Here is a 22,164-nt window from a genome sequence, read left to right as displayed (position 1 = left end):
TAACAAAATTGAACTAAAAGTAGATGTAGAGCAAAAGTTGAAATCCAGGCTCACTCTATGTCCTCCTGCTCCACCCACTTACATACCACTTGATTCCCTGCTGTGTCCCTGAACAACCAGAAAATCGATTGGATCTCTTGGCTTCTGGTTTCAACACCTAGAAAGAGCATATTTCTCCAATAATCTTTCAGAATACTCTGGTGAGTCTTCAGTGCCTCCAGGGCATGGTGATACCGAAGTATGATGGAGGTCAAACTATCGACTTCTGATTAGAGTATCTTCATTTTACGGCTTTTGTTTTAGGTTCAGGAGTACAAATGAAAGTTTGTTATATATGTAAATTGGTGTCATGGGAATTTGGTATACATATTATTTCATCACTCAGGTAATAAGCATAATACCTGATAAGTACTTTGTCACTTTTCGATTGGAGTGTTTTTAAAGTTCAAACCAAACACCCATGCCAAAACTGCGCCTAACAAAATCATCATCATATTCTTAATATCATTAAATACTCAATCCATGTTTAAATTATCCCAATTGTCTTAAAGACACATTTTTTCCAGTTATTTTGAATCAAAATTAGAATGAATTTTTTTTTTTTTTTTTTTTTGAGACAGAGTTTCACTCTTGTTACCCAGTCTGGAGTGCAATGGCGTGATCTCAGCTCACCTCAACCTCCGCCTCCTGGATTCAGGCAATTCTCCTGCCTCAGCCTCCTGAGTAGCTGGGATTACAGGCACACGCCACCATGCCCAGCTAATTTTTTGTATTTTTAGTGGAGATGGGGTTTCACCTTGTTGACCACGATGGTCTCTATCTAGAATGAATTTTTTTTAATAATGTGTTTTCAGAGTAATGATACCCTAAAAACCATTAATGGTAACCACTGATTTCTTATATATTTTATTTTTTTAGTATCTAGATATAAGCATACATTAAGCTTCTAAATCAGTTGCCTCAATATTCATTTTTATGTTAAAATGTTCTAACAGTAAACCAGTAGCAGCCATTTTAAATTGCTTCTTATGTGTCTTAGAGACAATCTGATTAACTGTTGACGGTATTCTAGCTTCCTGGAACGTTGAACAGCCTGAGGGTCATCTTATATATTTTCCATCCTAGACTTCAAATTAGCCATTTCTCTAAGAAACCCTCATTCTGTTTAGAGGGAAAAGGTTTCTTTTTAGAGAAAATTTGAGGAATAAGAATGTTCACAGCAACCAGGTTATAGGTTTTAGTGGTAATTAGGAGAAAAATTTTATTTCAAAGCAAATCTCTGATTCAAATTAAGATTAAGGGATTTTTATTTACCTTTTCAAACTTTAGAACTGTAATTCTTTTCTCATATGCTGGCAAACTGTTTTAATAACATTTAAATAATTACTTATCTTTACTATCTACTGTTTGCTTCTAGCCCTTCCTATTGATTTTGTTTTGCCTTTCTTCTTTCACATATCTTACCATACTATAAAATTTTTCTGAATCTTGTCAAATAAGTAAATACAATAAGGAAATTGACATAAATCATAAAGAAGTCACAAAGAAAGCATCATAGTGCATGTAAGTCAATACAGAATAAGAAATGTGGTCTGAGTACATATGGAAAGTGTGAAGTAACAGCCAGTTCCGCAAAACCAAAAACACATGAAAAGAACATAAACAGATATTAAATTTCCTTTTATAAGTGTCAGTAAGCATCCCTTTCTTAATGCATTTTAGAGTTAGTGAGAAGATAAGACATAAAGATAAAGTAAGAGAAGATGGTTAATTCAGAAATGCTGCAATTCATAATAATACTTCTAAATGATTACGTGCACATCTTTATATATATGTATATAGCAAAGATAGAGAGAACGAGAGAGAACTGCTAATTATGTTTCAGGGATTATTCTAAGCTCCTGGTACATGATTCCAGCTTCTTTAATTAAATTTTCCTAGCGTCCTATGAAAGTAATATTTTCTTCATCTATCAGATAACATAGTATCCAAAGTTCCAACAATACTGAAAACCAAAACAACAGCAACAAAATAATGAAGAGTAAAACAAAATAAACCAAAAAAGTCAAAAATTATAAATATATACACTATATATATATGGAATATATATATGTGGAATACATATATATTATCTACATATTTCATATACATGTAATTCTACAAATTTCAATGATGGTATAATCATCAATATAGAATAAAGAAAATTTTATTTTGAAAAGAATCATAGTTTCCATAATGTATACTGAAATAAAGTGTAACCCTAGTAAGTTCTTCATTAGAAGACTTATAATGATTTTAGAGAAAACTAAACATTTCTGTCTTAACAATACTGTTTCTCATATTCATTTAAAACATTTCATATTTATTTTTTAAAAGTTGGTGGCAAATTTTGAAATGTGTTCAATCCTACTCCTTAAAATTTAAGAAGCACGAAGTGAATCAAAAAAGGCTTGCTCATAACTACTGAGTTCCTTCTTCTCTTCACTCCAACACTGCACCGCTCCTGCGAACCCCCCACCTGCCACTAACTGGGAATCCTGAATCTGCTAATAACGTCTTCCCTAGGAGTGAATTTTGGAGCCAATCACTCTCCTGAGAGCTTCTTTCACATCTGTATTCCTCAGGCTGTAGATCAGGGGGTTCAGCATGGGAATCACGACCGTGTAGAATACGGTGGCCACTTTGTCAGCATCTCCACTGTTGCCTGAGCCGGGCCTGCAATAAACTGAAAGGAGTGTTCCATGGAAGACAGTGATGGCTGTGAGGTGGGAGGCACAGGTGGAGAAGGCTTTGCGCCTGCCCTCTGCAGAGCGCATCTTCAGGATGGTGGTGAGAATTAGCAGGTAGGAGGTGAGGATAATCATGATGGTAACACTCTCATTGAAAGTGGCCATCAGGAATAGGAGCGCCTCATTTATAGTAATATCAGAGCAAGCAAGACTTAAGAGAGGAGGTAGGTCACAGAAGAAGTGGTTAACCACATTGGATCTATAGAAGGGGATCCTAAGAGCTAAGCACAAGTGAATCAGAGAACACACCATCCCACAGAAGTAGCAGAAAGATACCAGCTCTACACGCAGCTTCTGAGACATGGTGACCAGGTACAGAAGGGGATTACAGATGGCCACAAAGCGGTCATAGGCCATCACGGCCAGAAGGAAGACTTCAGTGACCACACAAGTACAAAACAAGTAGAATTGCACCGTGCACCCCAGGAAGGAGATTGCTTTATCCTTGTTAAAGATAGTAGCCAACATCTTCGGCACAATTACTGAGGAGTAGCAGAAATCCACAAAGGACAAGTGGCTGAGGAAAAAGTACATGGGGGTGTGGAGCCGAGAGCTGACCTGAATCAGTGCAATCATGCCCAGATTGGCAAACACCGTGACTCCATAGATGAGAAGAAACAGCAGGAAGAGACAGACTCTCAACTCCAGGGTGTCTGATAGTCCAAGGAGAATGAACTCAGCCACGGTGGTGCAGTTTTCTTTTCCCATGTCTCCAATTTATATGAGAGTGGAGGAAAAAAACAAACTTAAAAATTATTCTCTATTATATAGCCTAAAATTTAGTTTTGGCTCTATCCTGTAAAAAGGTATCAGAAAAAGTAGAATAGTTAATTTTATCAGCAAAGAAGTTTTTTTATCAGAAAAACATTTTTATCAGAAAAACTTTTGTGAAATTTTAAAAAGTTCTGTCATTATATAATACAAGTGCATAAAATGGACAGTTTATTTCAAAGATCAAACAAATATATTAGCATTTATATTAACTTGTATAGTTCTTTTAATTAGTCTTTCACAATTGAGAGCTTTGCACAGAATAGTTAGGAATGAGGTCAAGTTATTTAATTAGTCGCCTTACTCTTTCAAATTCAAATCCTATTTTCTTAGCCAACTCCAAATATTGGAATCCTAGAAAATAACGTTTAGAATATATAATACCTCTCTGAATTTTTCACTGCAGTGGTAAGAAATACACTTATTTAAGGTATTTACAGTCAAGTGTTCATACTTGATTAATGTATTTTAGATGAAGAAACTCACTTTGTAATCTGTATTAGTATTTTCTCTATAAAATTAGCATCGTGATTTGGTTAATTACACTCTTCAATGTCAGCCATAGTTCGGGGAATTGGTACTCTTGAGGACAACTTACTGTAACTATGACTCTTCGGTCTTAAAAAATTTGTGTGTTAAATAAATTTACTTCCTTCAATCTGTTTGAAGACCTGATCAGAAATGTGCACAGGAAATTATTAAGAAAAATTCCCACTACCACATTGCAGTATTATTTGTAATACTAAAACTTAGAAATAGAATATCAAATAAGAGAAAGATTATCACAATTGTGGTATATATAATAAAAAAGCATGCAGTTATATAAAGAATAATTTAATCATTTTATTGAAATGATAATTTAGTCATTTCAATGATGTCGGTACATGACTGTGAAAAGGGATAAAATAGTTTAAAAACAGTCAGAATGCAGAGAAAAAAATTGCATATATTATAATAATGTATAAATTAAATATATACATCTGTTCCATATACACAAGCAAGTTGAATCGTATATTTAATCCTTACAACATCCAATAACATAAATATTTATTTAAGAAAATCTATTAACTTGTCTTACTTCTCCCAAAGCATCATTATTATGGAGTGAAATGGAGAAAGAGGGTGAAATTTTTTAAATTAGGCACACACACTTTTCAGACCTTTGACACACAGCAAGTGTAAAGTGAGAGTGAAAATCCTCTCATTCTTTCACTTCCTTACCCTTGATAGATTCATACATCATTGTAGAGGCACCAATCAAGCACTTCAGAAAGAAAAAATTCTGGACTAGAGACCAACCCAACCAGCTATTTTTCCCATTCTTCAAGTGATTTCAAAGATAGACAGCATGCATATCACTAAATGACAGACCGAAAATTTAAATAACTGTCCTGATGATATTTTCTCTCTTAAAATGACCAGAAGTGAGTTACAGATCTTTCCCTGAGTTCAAACTAGTACATACTTTGAAAGCCCTTTCCTATTTTAAAATCTAAAGAAAACAATCAAGCTGTTAATTGCACATAGAGCAGTGATTGTTTGTCAAGAGTGACTTTGATTCCAATGACATATTTGTCAATGTCTGCAGACATTTTTGGTCATTACAGGAGAAAGGCAGTGCTACTGACATACAGTGGGGATGCTGCTGAACTCTGCGATGCCCTCTACAAAGCACATGGGGGTCCCTGCCTGCAGCACACACAACAAAACGTTGTCTGGACCAACATTTCAATGCTGCCTTCATTGAGAAACCTGTCATAGAGAGGCATTTCAACATGCTTTTCAATAAGCCAAAGTAATTCCTCTTCTTTCTGCTTCAGAGGTGGTTCTCATGTCCCTGTCCCTCTATGAACAGTCCTATTCCTGTTACCTCTTGCTGTCACCCTCAGCATAAAGGCGACTTTGGAGATAATCTCCATACTGTCTTCATTAGGTTCCACGGACAGAGTTAGCGTGATAGAGGGGAAAGAGAAAGGGCTAGAGAAAACAAGCGTTCATCCCAATTTGTTCACACTGCTTTTCATCTCACACTAATAGTTGTTTTAAGATACTTAGTACTTAAGATATTAAACAGGTTTCACTTCCCACCAAATTGTGCCTTAATACACAATGAGAAGAATATTTTCATTAAGGAGTGCTCCAAGCATAGCATTTTAAAAAATATTTTCTGATTAAGAAAAAATTAAAACACAGATTTTAAAAATTATCTAATACTATTTTCTTTCTTTAGAATTCCTCATTTGGCAATGTATGATTATAATAAGTTACCTCCATGAGGAACAAAAGTCAGGCTTCTAGCTCCCGGAAAATGTCACTGTGTTCATTCTCAAAAATACAAACTGTAATTCAACCAGCTAACCTATCAGATAGACATTACTTCTCCTATTTCTGAAGACACTATGGTGTAAAATGCTATGTTTTATATTTTGTGTGTGTGTGTGTGTGTGTGTGTGTGTGTGTGTGTGTGTCCCTGGGGCCCATGATTCATAATTTTCCCAAAATAATCAATGATCTCTGTGGGATATAAACAAGATATCAAGGAAACCACGATATCCTGGGACTCCAACAATTATTGAGCACTATGGCATATAAATGGGGTGAGAAAAAATCCAATTTGGTACATATTATTGTAATCTAATACAATTATATTCAGAGTTCATGATGAATTGCAGAACATTGTATACCACATCCAAGCATTGTCTCTGTGAGCCAGTAATCACATTGCCATTATGAAATACATGAATAGGTCTTATAAACTTTGTCTTGTTATACTCAAAAACTCCTTCCTACAGGGCACAGAGTCTGAAACCCCACCAGAGATTCTCCAAATACCAGAAAGGGGTGGGAATAATGAATCTCTTTTACTAAGAATAATAATGGGTTACATTTACTGAGTACTTCCCGTGCCAGGTACTATTCTAAATAGAACTGTGAACACATGTTTTCTCAGAAAAATGGTTAACATCAGTACTATTGTCATTTCCCATTAACAAAATAAGGTTATGGAGACAGAGCAGGTGTAACTTGCCCACACTCACATACAGAATCCCTGGTAGAGACAGGCCAAATGCGGCTTTTTGCTTGTGCCATCTGTGCATCTGTAAGGAAGAGCAGAGCTCCAGGATAGTACTAGTGTGGGAGACGCCCTATTCAATGCTGGTGGTCATTAAATGGGAATATCTCAAGGATCTCCCCGAGCTCTGCTTCCTTCTTGACTAATACAACAATGTCAACCTGATCGAACCGTGTTCAAATCACAGTCTGTGTGCTCCTAGAGAAACCAAACATTTCAATCATTCCATGGATGTAATGAGTTACGATATATATGTGCTTTCCAAAATTGATCTGTGAATTCTCTGAAGTGGAGGAAGCTATCTGGGTCTCCTTTTGTACCTAATATTCTCACAACTGCTTTTCTCTCACTCTTGAAAAGCAAGGACTTTCTCTAATCAAGTCTCATCTTACTTACCATGTGGCTCACTCTGATGAGAAAAACAGAAGCAAAAATGAAAAGCCTAAACCTGAAATGCTGCTATCCCTGAGGCCTGAAGTTGTCTTTAATCAAAACACTTCAAACCCATAATATGATTTATTTCTCTATGGTGTTTTAAAATTTCTTTTCATAGAAAAGAAAGGCAGTTGGCATGTGTTCTAGCCGGTATAACCTTGGCCAGGCACGATGACTAGCAACTGTAATCCCAGAACATTGGGAGGCCAAGGTGAGCAGATTGCTTGTTGACCTCTGGAGTTTGAGAACAGCCAGGGAAACATGGTGAAACCCTGTCTCTACCAAAAAACACAAAAATTAAACAGGCCTGGCGGCATGAACCTGTAGTTCCTGCTACTTGGAAGATGAGATGAGAGATAGCTTGAGTCCAGGAGTTCCAGGCTTCAGTGTGCTGTATTTGTACCACTGTGCTCCAGCCTGGGTGGCAAGAGAGATCCTGTCTCATTAAAAAAAAACAAAAAAAAAACCATTGGCTATTGAATATGAGTATATGCATAATATATGCATATTGATGTGGTTTGGCTATGTCCCCACCCAAACCTCATCTTGAATTCCCAAGTGTTGTGGGAGGGACCCAGTGGGAGGTAATTAAATCATGATAGCAGTTCTTTCTGGTTCTGTTTTCACAGTAGCAAATAAGTCTCATGAGATCTGATGGTTCTATAAGGGCGAGTTTCCTTGCACAAGCTCTCTATTTGCCTGCTGCCACCCACGCAAGATGTGACTTGCTCCTCTTTGCCTTCCACTATGACTGTGAGGCTTTGCCAGCCATGTGGACTAACTATAAGTTCATTAAACCTCTTTCTTTTGTAAATTGTCTAGTCTCAGCTATGTCTTGATTGGCAGTGTGAAAATGAACCAATACAGTAAATTGGTACCAGTAGAGTGTGGCACTGCTGAAAAGATACCCAAAATGTGGAAGCAACTTTTGAACTAGGTAACAGGCAGATGTTGGAACAGTTTGGAGGGCTCAGTTTAGACAGGAAAATGTGGGAAAGTTTGGAGCTCCCTAGAGACTTATTAAATGGATTTCTCCAAAATACTGATAATGATATGGACAATGAAATCCAGGCTGAGGTGGTCTCAGATGGAGATGAAAAATGTGTCAGGAACTGGAGCAAAGGTGACTTTTGTTACATTTTAGCAAAGATACTGGTGGCATTTTGCCCCTGCCCTAGAGATTTGTGGAACTTTGAACTTGAGAGAGATGATTTAGTGTATTGGGAAGAAGAAATTTCGAAGCAGCAAATCATTCAAGAGGTGACTTGGGTGCTGTTAAAGACTTTCATTTTCAAAAGGGAAACAGAGCATTAAAGTATGGAAAATCTGCACTCTGACAATGGAATAGAAAAGAAAATCCCATTTTCTAAGGAGAAATTCAAGCCAACTGCAGAAATTCGCATAAGTAACAAGGAGCTGAATGCCATCACCAAGATAATTGGGGAAATGTCTCTAGGGCATGTCAAAGACCTTTGTGGTAGCCCCTCCCATCACAGGCTCAGAGGTTTAGGAGGGAAAAATAGCTTCATGGGCCAGGCCCAGATTCCCTCTGCTGTGTGCAGTCTAGGGACTTCATGCCCTGAGTGCCAGTTTCACCAGCCATGACTAAAAGGCGCCAAGGTACAGCTTGGCCTGTAGCTTCACAGGGTGGAAGCCCCAAGCTTTGGCAGCATCCATATTATGTTGAGCCTGCAGGGGCACAGAAGTCAAGAATTGATATTTGGGAATCTCCACTTCAATTTCAGAGGATATATGGAAATGCCTAGATGCCCAGAGAGAAGTTTGCTGTAGGGGTGGTGCCCTCATGGAGAACCACTGCTAGGGCAGTGGGGAAGGAAAATGTGGGGTCAGAGCCTTTATACAGTGTGCCTACGGGGGCACTGCCTAGTGGAGCTGTAAGAAAAGGGCAATTGTCTCCCAGACCCCAGAATGGTAGATCCACCAACAATTTGTACTATGTTCCTGGAAAAGCCATAGACACTCAGCACCAGCCCATGTAGGTAGCCAGGAGGGGCACTATACCCTGCAAAGCCACAGGGATGGAGCTGCTCAAGACCATGGGAAAGTACCTCTTGCATCAGCATGACCTGGATGTGAGACATGGAGTCAAAGGAGATGATTTTGGAGCTTTAAGATTTGACTGCCTTGCTGGACTTTGGATGTTTCTAGGGCCTAATGCCCCTTTATTTTGCCCAATTTATCCCATTGGGAATGGCTGTCTTTACACAATGCCTATTCCACCATTGTATCTAGGAAGTAATTAACTTGCTTTTGATTTTACAGACTCATAGGCTGAAGGGATTTGCTTTTTCTTGGATGAGACTTTGGACTGTGGACTTTTGAGTGAATGCTGAATTGAGTTAAGACTTTGGGGGACTGTTGGGAAGGCATGATTGATTTTGAAATGTGAGGGCATGAGATTTGGGAGGGGCTAGGGGCAAAATGATGTGGTTTGGCTGTGTCCCCACCCAAATTTCATCTTGTATTCACACGTGTTGTGGGAGGGACCAGGTGGGTGATAATTGAATCACAAGGGCTGGTCTTTTCCATGCTGTTCTGGTGATGGTGAATAAGTTTCTTGAGATTTGATGGTTCTAGAAGGGGAATTTCCCCTGCACAAGCTCTCTTTCTGCCTGCCTCCATCTATGTAAGGTGTGACTTGCTTCTTGCTTCTCCTTGCCTTGCAACATGATTGTGAGGCCTCCCCACCATGTTGAACAGTAAGTCCATTAAACCCCTTTTGTTTTTGAATTGCCCAGTCTCTGGTACATCTTTATTAGCAGCATAAAAATGAACTAATACACATGTATAGTATACTATATACACTCAGATATATGGTGGAATGAAAACTTTTGTTAAATACTTATTCATTTTGCTCTTAGTATACTACTAAACTATTATCACAAAATGCACCTTTCTTGAGAAGGAGTCATGATAGAAAAGCTGAAAATGGATCTATAAAAAAAATCATTGGCAGTACTGCCTTATATCATATAAACAACCCACTCACAAGAAAGCTGTTTAACTTATCTATTTGCCTTATGCTTAGAGCAATAGGAGGTGTCTTTAAATGTTGATTTAAACTTAAAATAGTTGAAATTAATGTCGTGGTCACTATCCATAAATTGTCATATAAATGAGAAGCATTAAGCTTTTGATGACGCATACTTAAACAACATGAGATAATGCCATAAGAATGAAATGTAGAATTACCAAGTTTTATTACAGTCAACAATTTTAAATTTAAAACAAATTTTATTATTATTTTAAATAAGTTTCTTCAATGTGGAATAACATAAGATAGTCAATTATTACATAATTAAACTTGGGGAAGTCTACACTATGTGCAAACCCTTCTTAAATTCTGGTAACCTTCTTGAGAAGCATGAAGGAAAACATCTCTTCCAGAATATATGTGTTTATTCTTCAAGATTTACTAAATATCTAATTTTTTAAATCTTTTTACTATATGCTTTAAGTTCTGGGGTACATGTGCAGATCATGCAGGTTTGTTACATAGGTATACACGTGCCATGTTTGCTGGATCCACCCCTAAATTTTTAAAACATTGTAATCTTTTTAAATTTTCTTGAGAAAAATATAATTATTGAGTAATATATTCAGTTATGAACTGTGAGTATGTCAATTATTACATAATTAAACTTGGGGAAGTCTACACTATGTGCAAACCCTTCTTAAATTCTGGTAACCTTCTTGAGAAGCATGAAGGAAAACATCTCTTCCAGAATATATGTGTTTATTCTTCAAGATTTACTAAATATCTAATTTTTTAAATCTTTTTACTATATGCTTTAAGTTCTGGGGTACATGTGCAGATCATGCAGGTTTGTTACATAGGTATACACGTGCCATGTTTGCTGGATCCACCCCTAAATTTTTAAAACATTGTAATCTTTTTAAATTTTCTTGAGAAAAATATAATTATTGAGTAATATATTCAGTTATGAACTGTATTTTTAGTATTTATAAATATAAATGAGGTTAAGTACTTATAATTATTTTATGTAAAAAATTACATAATACCTTCAACTTTCCTTGACTATTGAAAATTCATAAACTATATTCTTGGCATAATATGATTTATTATGTAAATCCTGTAATCAGTAATATAAATCAGAATTTTCAAAATAAATTAGTTTTTGCATCATATGTTCATAGTGTGATGTTAACTATCAATAGCCCTAACACTTAACATTTGTGCCTTTATTGTTAATTCCATATAGTGCTTTACAATTTGTCTAACTCCATAACAATAACTTTGAAATGCATCTTAATTAATTTTTAGAGAGTATGCTCTTTAACTCAGGGTGTGCTAATTACCAATCCTTCTTCTTTGCCTGAGAAATAAATTAGAACAGATTGTACAGATAATCTAGTTTATTCTTTATTCTGGAAGTGACAAAGTAGAAAAAAAACGGAAATTTTGACTTTTCCATTGATAAATATATAAAGATCAATCTACCCATCCATGACTAGAGCTCTGATCCTCAGAATCCTAGCCATGTATCCCTTTACCTGACCCCAAATCTGCCCCATGATCTAAGTATAGATACTAACATATGCCCTTCATTAATAACTATATTTCCATTAATAAGCCAACAAGAGACTCTGTGTATGAGAAATAGCCCAACAATAGTTAATTGCCATAAAGATATACTAGAAAGCAGCATCAAGATGAAACACATGAGAATGGGATTTAGGAAAATCTTCTCACCCAATAATAACTATAGTAAGACTCTGACTTGCAAACTTCCCTTTTCTTCAGGGTCCTCTCTGTCTCTCTCTATCGCCATCTCTATCTTCTCTCCCTTCAAGACACATTGGATTTTAATTGTGTCCTTCTACTACCTATGAAAGAGAAGGACTAAAAGCTTGAGGTAGTGCTGCAGTGTCAAGACATTTCATGAAACATTAATAGGAAAGGAATGTACCTTTTTTTTGAGACAGAGTGTTGCTCTGTCGCCCAAGCTGGAGTGCAATGATGGTGTGATGTCGGCTCACTGCAATCTCCACCTCCTGGATTCAAGTGATTCTCTTGCCTCAGCCTCCTGAATATCTGGAATTATAGGTGCCTGCCACTACGCCTGGCTAATTTTTTTTGTATTTTTGGTAAAGAAGTGTTTTCACCATAATGGCAGGGCTGGTCTCAAACTCCTGACCTCAGATATTCCTCCCTCTCAGCCTACCAAAGTGCTGGGATTACAAGTGTGAGTCACCGGGCCCAGCCAAATTACTCTAGTTATAGTGTCCAACACCTCTCAGATCCTATCATTTCTGTAATCGCTTTCCCTATCGTAATAAACACTATCTCTATTCACAACACCCAAGAAAGTTTTAGACCATCAAGGAAGATGTCAGGTTACGTCTAAGACCAAGACACTCAATGGTCCTCTCTTCCTATACTCACGAATTTGAGTATCAAAGACAATCTCAAAAGACAGTCTATCAGAAACCCAGATATTCTATTTAGCACATTTCCCAATATGGCATTTCACTTCTCCAAAGCATCTAAAATTTTATTTTAAAATAATGTTACATTTTACACAATGAGCTTTGTGTACCAAATGCAACTATTAAATAGCTATTAAAAGTTTCAGTATTTGATTCCAGGAAATATGGCAGATGAAATCTTCTTTTATGTAGTTTCCAACCCCTCTTCAAATGTGTAATTTTTGATCTTCGGGGTGACATGCATTTCCTGTTATACAATCCTAATTAAAGCTGGTCCCTTCCCTTGTTTTTTTCACTAGAGAGTCTATTTCATCTCTATTTATTTCCATTTACATAAATACTTGTCTATTCTGCCTTGACTTTTCCTTCAAAACTTAGCAGAAGCAAGGCGATACACATTCCTAATATTCTCAAAGTTCTATTTCCCCATCCCAGGTACCAGTTTTTCATGGGGAGATTGTTCTGGAGTAGGCCTTCTAATACAATGTTTTGCAGAAAGAGAGCACCTTCTGCTCTTTCCACATTCGCACATATTTTTCAAGACCTGTTGAGTCCTCGGGGTGCATTTTCCTCCTCTGAAGTTGTTATATAGATTAAAATGCATATCAATCGATCTTCAGAATCTCAAAACAAACCTGCTGATGGCAAAGGTCGGAAGTTTCCAGGCTGTGAGTGATACATCTATTCTTACATCTGCAGTTACAACCTAGGAGACATGAACCCTAGAGACTACCTATTGCCTCAGTCTTCTGAGGTCACAAAAAAGACGATTAAAGTTAATTACCATCTCTGATGTAATTCTAATATACTACAAAACCTGCAGAAAAAAACTTATAAGAGCATTAGCAACACTCCATATAAAACAATTTATATTTAAAAGTCCCCAGCCCTCTGATAACACCTATATATTTCTATACTTCTGAGAATATATGTAATTTTAAGATAATTGTTATCAGATACTGATTGAGTGACTTCATATGTTTAAATATTGTCAGAGTGCATGGTATTGAAGAAGAACCCACTAAAAGCTAAGAGGAGTGCAGGGTGATCTCTGGATCCCCTACAGAAATTGGCTCCAACATGGGGCCATCCTTTACTGGCTGGAACATTGCTATTCGTGAACAGCTGCAGCTGAGATCTGGGACCGCTAAGGAAAGGCCTACAGAGGGCGGCTTTTTTTTCTGTCATCTCGGTGGATCTCTGCTGTAGGGGCTGGTTGAGAAGAGTGATAAGACCCTGTCTTTTTCTCGCTCTAAATTGGAATCGGCAGGAGAAAACATTTGTGAACTAACTCTTCCATAAAAAGTGACTTTTGGTGTTCTTATGAATATTCTTCATTTCTATTTGATACTTTTGATCTCAGAAATAGTCTGTTTTCTTTTGTCTTTGTCTTTTTGTGTCATTTGTCATAAGGAGAGGAACCATAAGGTAGCACACACAGATATAGGTCAGTCTGAAAAGACTGAGGAATGGAGGCACATGATTTTAAGCAGCATTTTCTTTGTCCAAACATTCCAAGCTCTCACGGTTTTTTAAACTCAACCTTGTTCCTTGGATTTGTGCTTGGAAACTCCCATCCCAGGGTTGTCTGCCCAGTGTCACAGGTTATCAGGTCAAAGATGGAAGATGTCTCACATTCAGTGAGAGAGGAGAGACATGAGAGTGAATTTTTGGATCATGGAGGCTGCGCTGGCTGCACTCGCTCCAGGAACACCCCTGTAACCCTAGTAAAGGTTTATTCTAATCCCAGACAGTTACCTCCGGGTCTCTCCATAAAAAAGCTTGTTGGATTGAGTCACTGTTGGACTATACACACCAGTGAAGATCCTAATTATCAATGGAAAAAAGGCAGACATTCTGAATTAGAGACTTCTATATTTTAAAAAAATGTAGAGAACTCTCATTTTAAACAATTGGCCTATTGGTATTTATGGGAAGATCAGATAGAATGAGGAGCTCAGAAAAGTATATGACTAGTCTAAAAAAACTTCTCTTAACAAAATAAAAGAACAAACAGCAGACCTAGAGCAAAGTTGAAATCTGCTTCCACTATAAGTCCTCCCTGTCCACCCACTTACATCCCTTTTGATTCCCAGCTCTGTCCCTAACCAAGCAGAAAATCTGCTGGATCTCTGGACCTCTGGCTTGAACACCTGGAAGCAGCATTTTTCTCCAGTGACCTTACAGTTTCCTCTCTGGTGAACCATCAGTGCCTTCAGAGCATGGTGATTCTGCAGTACAGTGGAGGCCAAGAGGCTAAACAGTCAACTTCTGATTAGAGTGTTTTAATTTTTTAACTTTTATTTTACATTCAGGGGTACATGTGCAAGTTTGTTTTAAAGGCAAATTGGTATCACAGGAATTTGGTGCACAGATTATTTTATCACCCAGTTAGTAAACCTAATACCTGGTAGGTAGTTTTTTATTCCTTGATTGGAGTGTTTTACACATGCCAAAACTGCAGCTAATAAAATCATCGTTGTATTCTTAATGTCATTAAATACCCAATCCATATTTAAATTACTCCAGTTGTCTCAACAGCATATTTTTCCAAGTTAGTTTGGATCAAAAGTCAAACAGATATGGGTGTTATAGCCAGTTTATTAGGTAACCATTCTTTGTGTGAGAGCCTGTCTGTGTCTGTGCCTGTGTGTTTGTACATGTGTACCCGCATATGTGCATGTTAGGTAATTTTTTGTGGGGGGAAAATAATGATAATGCAGCACTCTGTATTTTGCCTGATCCTTCATTTTGTGTCATTTTATTTCTATCTGTATCAATTGTTTTAAACTAATGTTGACATGAATGATATTTATTAGCTTAGGTTCATTCTTTTAGTTTCTTTCAACAAAGCAAAAATTTTTCATAGAAGGTTCTGACTACTGTTCGTTGCAGTCAGTTGAGAAGCACTTAACTGGTTGGTGATAACTGTTTGTCCAACTTTTAGTGATGATCATTCTGATCTCTGGATTCAGGTTGTGTCAACTTAATTAGTTCATTGTAAAATTACCCACAAACATTTTGCCTAATAATTTCTTGTCTGTTGAAATCATTACCTTTATTCATTTTTTAAAATGTGGAGTTCTACAATTGTGATTGTCTATTTCATCCTTATACCCTTATGTTTTTATTTCTTCTGAACGTCACCTCATTAATTGGTAGGTGATGCTGAAATGCAATTCACATAGGAGAAAAGAGAATATATATATATATATATATACACACACACACATACACACACACATAATTTAGTTATCTGTTTTTAGAGTAATGAATTAGTACCTTAATAACCATTGAATAAACCATGAATAAACAATGGTTTATTCATTTTTTCTTTTTTAGTATCTAGCTTTAAACATATATGAGGACTTTAAATCAATTGTAATCAATATTCATTTTTATGTTTAAAAAATTTTTTCTGACTACAAACCCAGCGTCAGCCATTTCAAATTTCTTCTTATGCCTCTTTGAGACAATCTGATTAGCTGCTGATAGCATTCTAGCTTTCTGGAGCATTAAACTACCCAAAGCTCATCTTGCCTATTTTCTACCCTAGACTTCAAATTAGCCATTTCTCCAAGAAGCCCTAGTTTTGTTCACAGGGAAAAGGTTTCTTTTTAGAGAAAATTTGGGGAATGTTGCTTGAATTTTTATAGTATTTGTTACCAAATATTTGTGTTTATTTGGTCATTCATATAAAAGTTAGAAAAAAATTTTTGAAATATGGTTTCTCAGTGTTCCCAGATTCAATGTTTATTTTCATTCATTTTGTATAAACTGGACTAGACAAAACTTGTAGATATTTCTGGACCCGATAATACTGGGAATGCTACATTTTGAGTAAGAGTATTCAAGTTCAATCTACACATATTGAAATTACACCATCCATTGTTCTTTCCAAAGGACACAAATAGTTTCTGTTACCTCTCCTACAAATAGCCTCAGAAGTACTTGAGAATCCCAGATTTGGAGCCAACAGAGTTAAGTTCCTGTCTTAAATTAGCCACTTCGGCCATTCTAGGCTAGTTTCCTTAAGTTTTGATGGATCATCTATGGAACAGATACAATTGTGCTTGTCCTGTTTACTTCTCAACATAAGCGAGCTGTTGTAAGAGCAAGGCGTCTTAGTCAAAGAATTCACAGAACCCAAGGAATGGAGCTGTCAGAAAAGAAGTATTCCCCTGATAAATCACACGTTATATCCACAGTATCTCCTAAAAAGGACACAGTGCTTCAGTGACACACAACACAAATCACTTCAAAGGCAAGGCATTTATTGCCAGACACATTAACAAATGAAAAAACATCTTTTTTCTGGAGAATTATTGCCATTCTTCCAGTAACTTTATTCTCCATGTGGAATAAGCTATTATGCTTTGTAGTATGTTTGAGGATTTGTTTTTAGAAAACTTGAAGAAAACAATGCTTTGTGCATCAAAATTATGCAAAATTTATCCTAGAATTAAAACTCCTTGGCTTCTTCAAAGGATTTGAATTTATCAATTCACATGTCACAATTTCATGAAAACCTCATACAAATATATGCTCTAGATTTTAGAAACATTTTAGTCTCTGTTTGGGTTTTTCATTTGGATTGAAAACAACTTTTGAGATTGGTTCGGTGAAATGGAACTTTTGTGTGTGTTAATTTCCGGAAAGCATCCTTCACGTCTTTGTTTCTTAGGCTGTAGATCAGAGGGTTTAGCATGGGGTTGACAACTGTGTAAAATACAGAGGCCACTTTGACTGTTTGCCGAGAGTTTTTGGAGTCGGGTACACAGTAAAGGGAAAGGATAGTCCCGTGGAAGATGCTGATAGCAGTCAGGTGGGAGGCACAGGTGGAAAATGCTTTGTGCCGCCCACTGGCAGAATGTATTTTTAGTACCGTCACAAAAATAAAAACATAGGAAGTGAGGATGATCAGTAGTGTACTCACCTCATTGAAGGTGGCAAAGCCAAAAAGCAGCAGGTGAGGGATGAGTGTATCAGAGCTAGAGACAGCGATGAGAGCGGTATACTCACAAAAAAAATGGTTGATCACATTAGGTCCAGAAAAGTTTAGCCGGAGAGCATAACAGAGGAGTACAAAGGGGCCAAACATGCCCCAGAGATATGACCCAGCCACCAGCAGGGCACAGAGTCTCTGTGACATGGCCACTGTATAAAGCAGAGGATTGCAGATGGCCACAAAGCGGTCATAGGCCATCACTGCCAGCAAGAAAGACTCTGTCACCACAGCAGTGCAGGACAGGAAGTATTGCATCATGCAGCTAAAGTAGAGAATGCTTTTATCTGCCATTACCAAGTTCTCAAGCAGCTTGGGAGTGACAATGGAAGAGTAACAAAAATCAACAAAAGAGAGGTGACTCAGGAAAAAGTACATAGGAGTATGAAATTTTGGGTTAATCTTGATAATTACTATCATCCCAAGGTTTCCTACTATGGTGATCATATACATGAGCAGAAACACAAGGAAGAGAGGAATCTGAAGCTCTGGGTAATCTGTGAAACCTAAGAGGGCAAAGGTGGGCTCCACGCTCAGATTTCTTAAAATCATCACCATAATTCCTTTCAATGGGAGGAATTGTTCCTGCCAAAGCAAAATATGGGGTCATAATTATGTCATGACTTTCTATGACTGAAAGAAAAAATGAGAAGTAGCAGTTATTGGTTCGAGTTTTATCCAAGAAGAACATGCCTCATGCAGGTAGCTGCTACGTCTATACCAAACCAAGCTGAGTCTTTGAAGTCTCTTTGAATTTTTATTACACTTTCTGTTTTCATATGTATATATGTATACACAAACACACATATGTGTGCATATGTGTATATGTATACAGTAGTATATCCATTCATACAATAGCTAGTAACAAGACATATGACATGGGCATAACTTATAGGAAATTATTATACATATATATTATATATATAAACTAATAAAGATTCTGTGAAAATGTAAAATGTTTAATTCAAACAACAACATATATTGATGCTGTTTGTTTATATAGACAAATTGATTAAAATATTTAGAATATGTCTCTGTTCTAAGGATAAATGAAAATGTTGAAGAAATCAAGAAAAAGAGCACACTAATTCCACTTTTTACCAACTTATATTCTCTCCTTGAGTATCTTAGTTGCTGAGGAGTTTAGAAGCACATGGCCTACTTTTGACCTCTTAGTGGAGTGGGCATTTTATTGGGGTTTATGACTTAAGGGTTAGCTCAGGTATTGCATAAGTATCTTGCAAGAGTCTCAAGATTTATCCGGTGAAGGTTGTCTCAACCCTGACTGGTTCTCAATTGCATAAAAGTTTGCATACTAATTTAATATGAATATAAAGGAAATATGGATAAATATCCATTTCTTAGTAGCAAGTTTATACTATTCATCATGAGATAATTGTCAATGGATATGAGAACAAATATTCTCATTAATGTTGACCTCATTTTTTAATGATATTGGGATCAGAATTGAATAACACAGTGATTTAACATTTAAAAAATCAAAGGCCCCAGTTACCATATAAGAAAGACACTACTTTCAGTTTCATAGAAAACCCAGATAAACTTACCTACTACATACAAAGAATCAGGCTGCCACCCTCCTGTCTCTGCAGCCTGAGTATACCTGAGGCACCAAGACTCTTACATTTAACTTTATTGCCCAGGGACTCAAACTCTGGAGAATCACTAACAACTTACTCTTCCCAAGCATCAAAACAGGCAATTAAGGCAAATGCCAAGTCTCTGATGTCATATTTAGTGACTGGAATTTTTTTGAAATTACGCACACACAAAAAAATGCAGCATGAAATTAACTATCAGGCTTTGCTTACATATAATTAAAATTAGAATAACACTTTAAGTACTGCCTCATGTATTCCAAAATTTAGTGTGCCTCTTGGATTTTGGCCAAGTTACTCCAACTTGCTTACAAAATGACCCAAATGTTTATCCATTTGGAGTGGATCCCACAAGAGAAAACTTGTAACAAACTCATTAAGCAAGCAAAGTGATGTGCTATTTGTCCCGTATGGCGCAGCAGTATTATTATCCTTGAAGCATATTTATCAGGTAGAGCTGTTCAGGACTTTGGGTAGGCCTTTGTAATGAATTACATGGATTTTAAAGAAAAGCAGTAAGTCATTCTGTGCATAGCGGAATCTTGTGCAATGGAACCATTAAGAGTTGCTTTCTCTACTCGTGGAGTTAGACTGCTTGGCGGTAACTCATCTTACTCGCTTATTTTATGTCTATTTAGGCTGTTTCCATCTTTTGGTTATTATAAGCAATATGAAACTGAACATTGTTGAACATCTCTTCTGATGTGAATGTGCTTGAGCTTCTTCAGACCAGTTATTTGGCACAATGTTTCATGTCATAGGTTACACAGAAAACATTATTGTATAATATATAAGAATAAACTGAAAATAGTTTTCTCTTTTTCAAATTTTAGCACGATTTTATTTACTTTATTTTTCTAATTAATTTTTATAGTTATCTTTATATTATGGATATTAATATTTTGTCAGTTCAATGTATTCCAAAATTTTTCTCATGCTCAGATTTCTCCTTTCCATGTGCTAATGGCATACATTTTAATTTTAATGTAGTGCCATTTGTTTTGCTTTCTACATATTCAAAATGTTAGCCTACTCTGATATCCTAAAAATATTTTTCTTTATAGCCTTAAGAGAAGCCAATTCTTATAAGAATTCTTTATGGAATCATTAATATGGAAGGCAAGAATACATTGCTTAGAGAGATATTTCCACTAATGTTTTGCAAAGTTTTTACATATCTTTGATCCCTTTGCTTGTGAATTTTGCAAAATTATTACTGAACCCTAAAAAAATTGAGGCATTATACTTTAGAAATGCTGGTAGCATTGTATTATTTTAATATTTCCAATAAACAAAAATTATTAATAGATCCATGTCCAAAAACAATTTTGCTGATGTATACAAAATTATCCACCAGTATTCTGAAACTTAAACTTAATCCAAGCTGCACTAAACTTTTTTCCATCACGATGAACGAGAATCTGTCTAATCCAGAGATATTGTTAATAATTATATCCATAACGCTAATGTTTGGATTTCTGAGATTAGGTTATCCAAATAAACCAAAATTTTCCGAACTGCTAATTACAATATCGAAGAAACGTTTCAAGTTTTCTGAAATCTAAATTAAATTTGAAGGGAAAGGTTTCCAAATTGAACTTAACAGTTTTTAAAAACTAATCCCAAACCTAATGATGAGACATATTGTTAATAATGGAAGTACTGTTTTTGTAGTGCTGACAAATATAAAACAGTCAAAAAATTATGGAGTGTCCAGCTTTAACTGAATACTTAAAATCAGAAAAAGAAATGTTAGTACAATACAATACAATAATTAGCAGCACAAGCATTGATATAAAGAAGGATGGTCATCTTTGATTATATTACACCTGTTCTTTGGCTTTTAAAATATGAAATGGGAGCTAAATATTATCAACTTAGTCTGAAATTTTTCTTTCTTTCCATCTATACCTCATCCAGTATGTATTCATTGAAGGCTGAATTTTTAATGTACTTTTCTAAGCATTGGAAATACAAGAAAAAATAAAAACAGAACCTTTAGCCATCTTGGAGCTTATCTTTACTGAGAGAAAGAAATAACAAATTATTCCATGAATTTAAAATATCACCTGCAGCTATGAAAGAACATTAATTAGGTTAAGAGGACAGGGGTAACTGTCACATTATATTAGGTTGTCAAGGAAGGATTCTGTGAGAAGGTGCTATATGAATAGAAACATATACACTTTCATAGAAATATTCTTATTAAAATTTCTTTTAATGCTAAAATATTTTGAAGTATATTAACATCTGCAGCGATTCATTCACATTTTTGTACCTCATGCTACAAGTCTGTGAGTTCAGCATGGGGATTAACAAGGCATATATATATATATATATGTATGCTGATGTTACTGGCCCTTGGATCCTCTCTGAATATCGAAGATCTAAGAAAACATATATATATATTTATATATATAAATTATTTAATATTTATATATATAAATTATTTTTATATTTATATATAAATTATTTTTATATTTATATATATAAATATATATAAATTATTTTTATATTTATATATATAAATTATTTTTATATTTATATATATAAATATATATAAATTATTTTTATATTTATATATATAAATATATATAAATTATTTTTATATTTATATATATAAATTATTTTTATATTTATATATATAAATTATTTTTATATTTATATATATAAATATATATAAATTATTTTTATATTTATATATATAAATATATATAAATTATTTTTATATTTATATATAAATATATATGTCCATGTATATAGGATATATATAAAGAAAAAGTGTCCATATATATGTACATACATATATATAAAATGTTTCCTTAGAGCCTTGATATTCAGAGAGGATCCAAGGACCAGTAATACCTGCATCACTTGAAAGTTTGCTAGAAATCCAGAATCTGCACCAGAATGGACATTTATAAACAACCCTCTCAGGTGATTTGCATGTGTGTGAAGGTTTGAAAATCACTAACTTTGATTACCCTTGATATAATGGAA

General features: G+C 35.5%; 2 protein-coding genes across 2 annotated transcripts; both read right to left on the bottom strand.

Moving 5' to 3' along the window:
* Positions 1–2,248: 2,248 nt before the first annotated feature.
* On the bottom strand, positions 2,249–3,595 carry OR5L1 (olfactory receptor, family 5, subfamily L, member 1). The gene has a single exon (XM_002755255.7). The coding sequence runs from the start codon at positions 3,495–3,497 to the stop codon at positions 2,562–2,564; it is 936 nt and encodes a 311-aa protein (XP_002755301.4). The 5' UTR covers positions 3,498–3,595; the 3' UTR covers positions 2,249–2,561.
* Positions 3,596–16,797: 13,202 nt separating this feature from the next.
* On the bottom strand, positions 16,798–18,280 carry OR5D14 (olfactory receptor family 5 subfamily D member 14). Its single transcript, XM_002755327.6, has one exon. It carries the CDS (start codon positions 18,101–18,103, stop codon positions 17,126–17,128), a length of 978 nt encoding a protein of 325 aa, XP_002755373.1. The 5' UTR covers positions 18,104–18,280; the 3' UTR covers positions 16,798–17,125.
* Positions 18,281–22,164: the final 3,884 nt, after the last annotated feature.

The sequence above is a fragment of the Callithrix jacchus genome, chromosome 10 (assembly GCF_049354715.1).
Source record: "Callithrix jacchus isolate 240 chromosome 10, calJac240_pri, whole genome shotgun sequence".
Lineage (NCBI taxonomy): Eukaryota > Metazoa > Chordata > Mammalia > Primates > Cebidae > Callithrix > Callithrix jacchus.
This window is presented reverse-complemented; position numbering and strand designations above follow the sequence as displayed.

Excerpts from the sequence above, each read along its gene's own strand:
- OR5L1 (XM_002755255.7), bottom strand. The coding sequence starts at position 3,497 with ATGGGAAAAGAAAACTGCACCACCGTGGCTGAGTTCATTCTCCTTGGA.
- OR5D14 (XM_002755327.6), bottom strand. The coding sequence starts at position 18,103 with ATGGTGATGATTTTAAGAAATCTGAGCGTGGAGCCCACCTTTGCCCTC.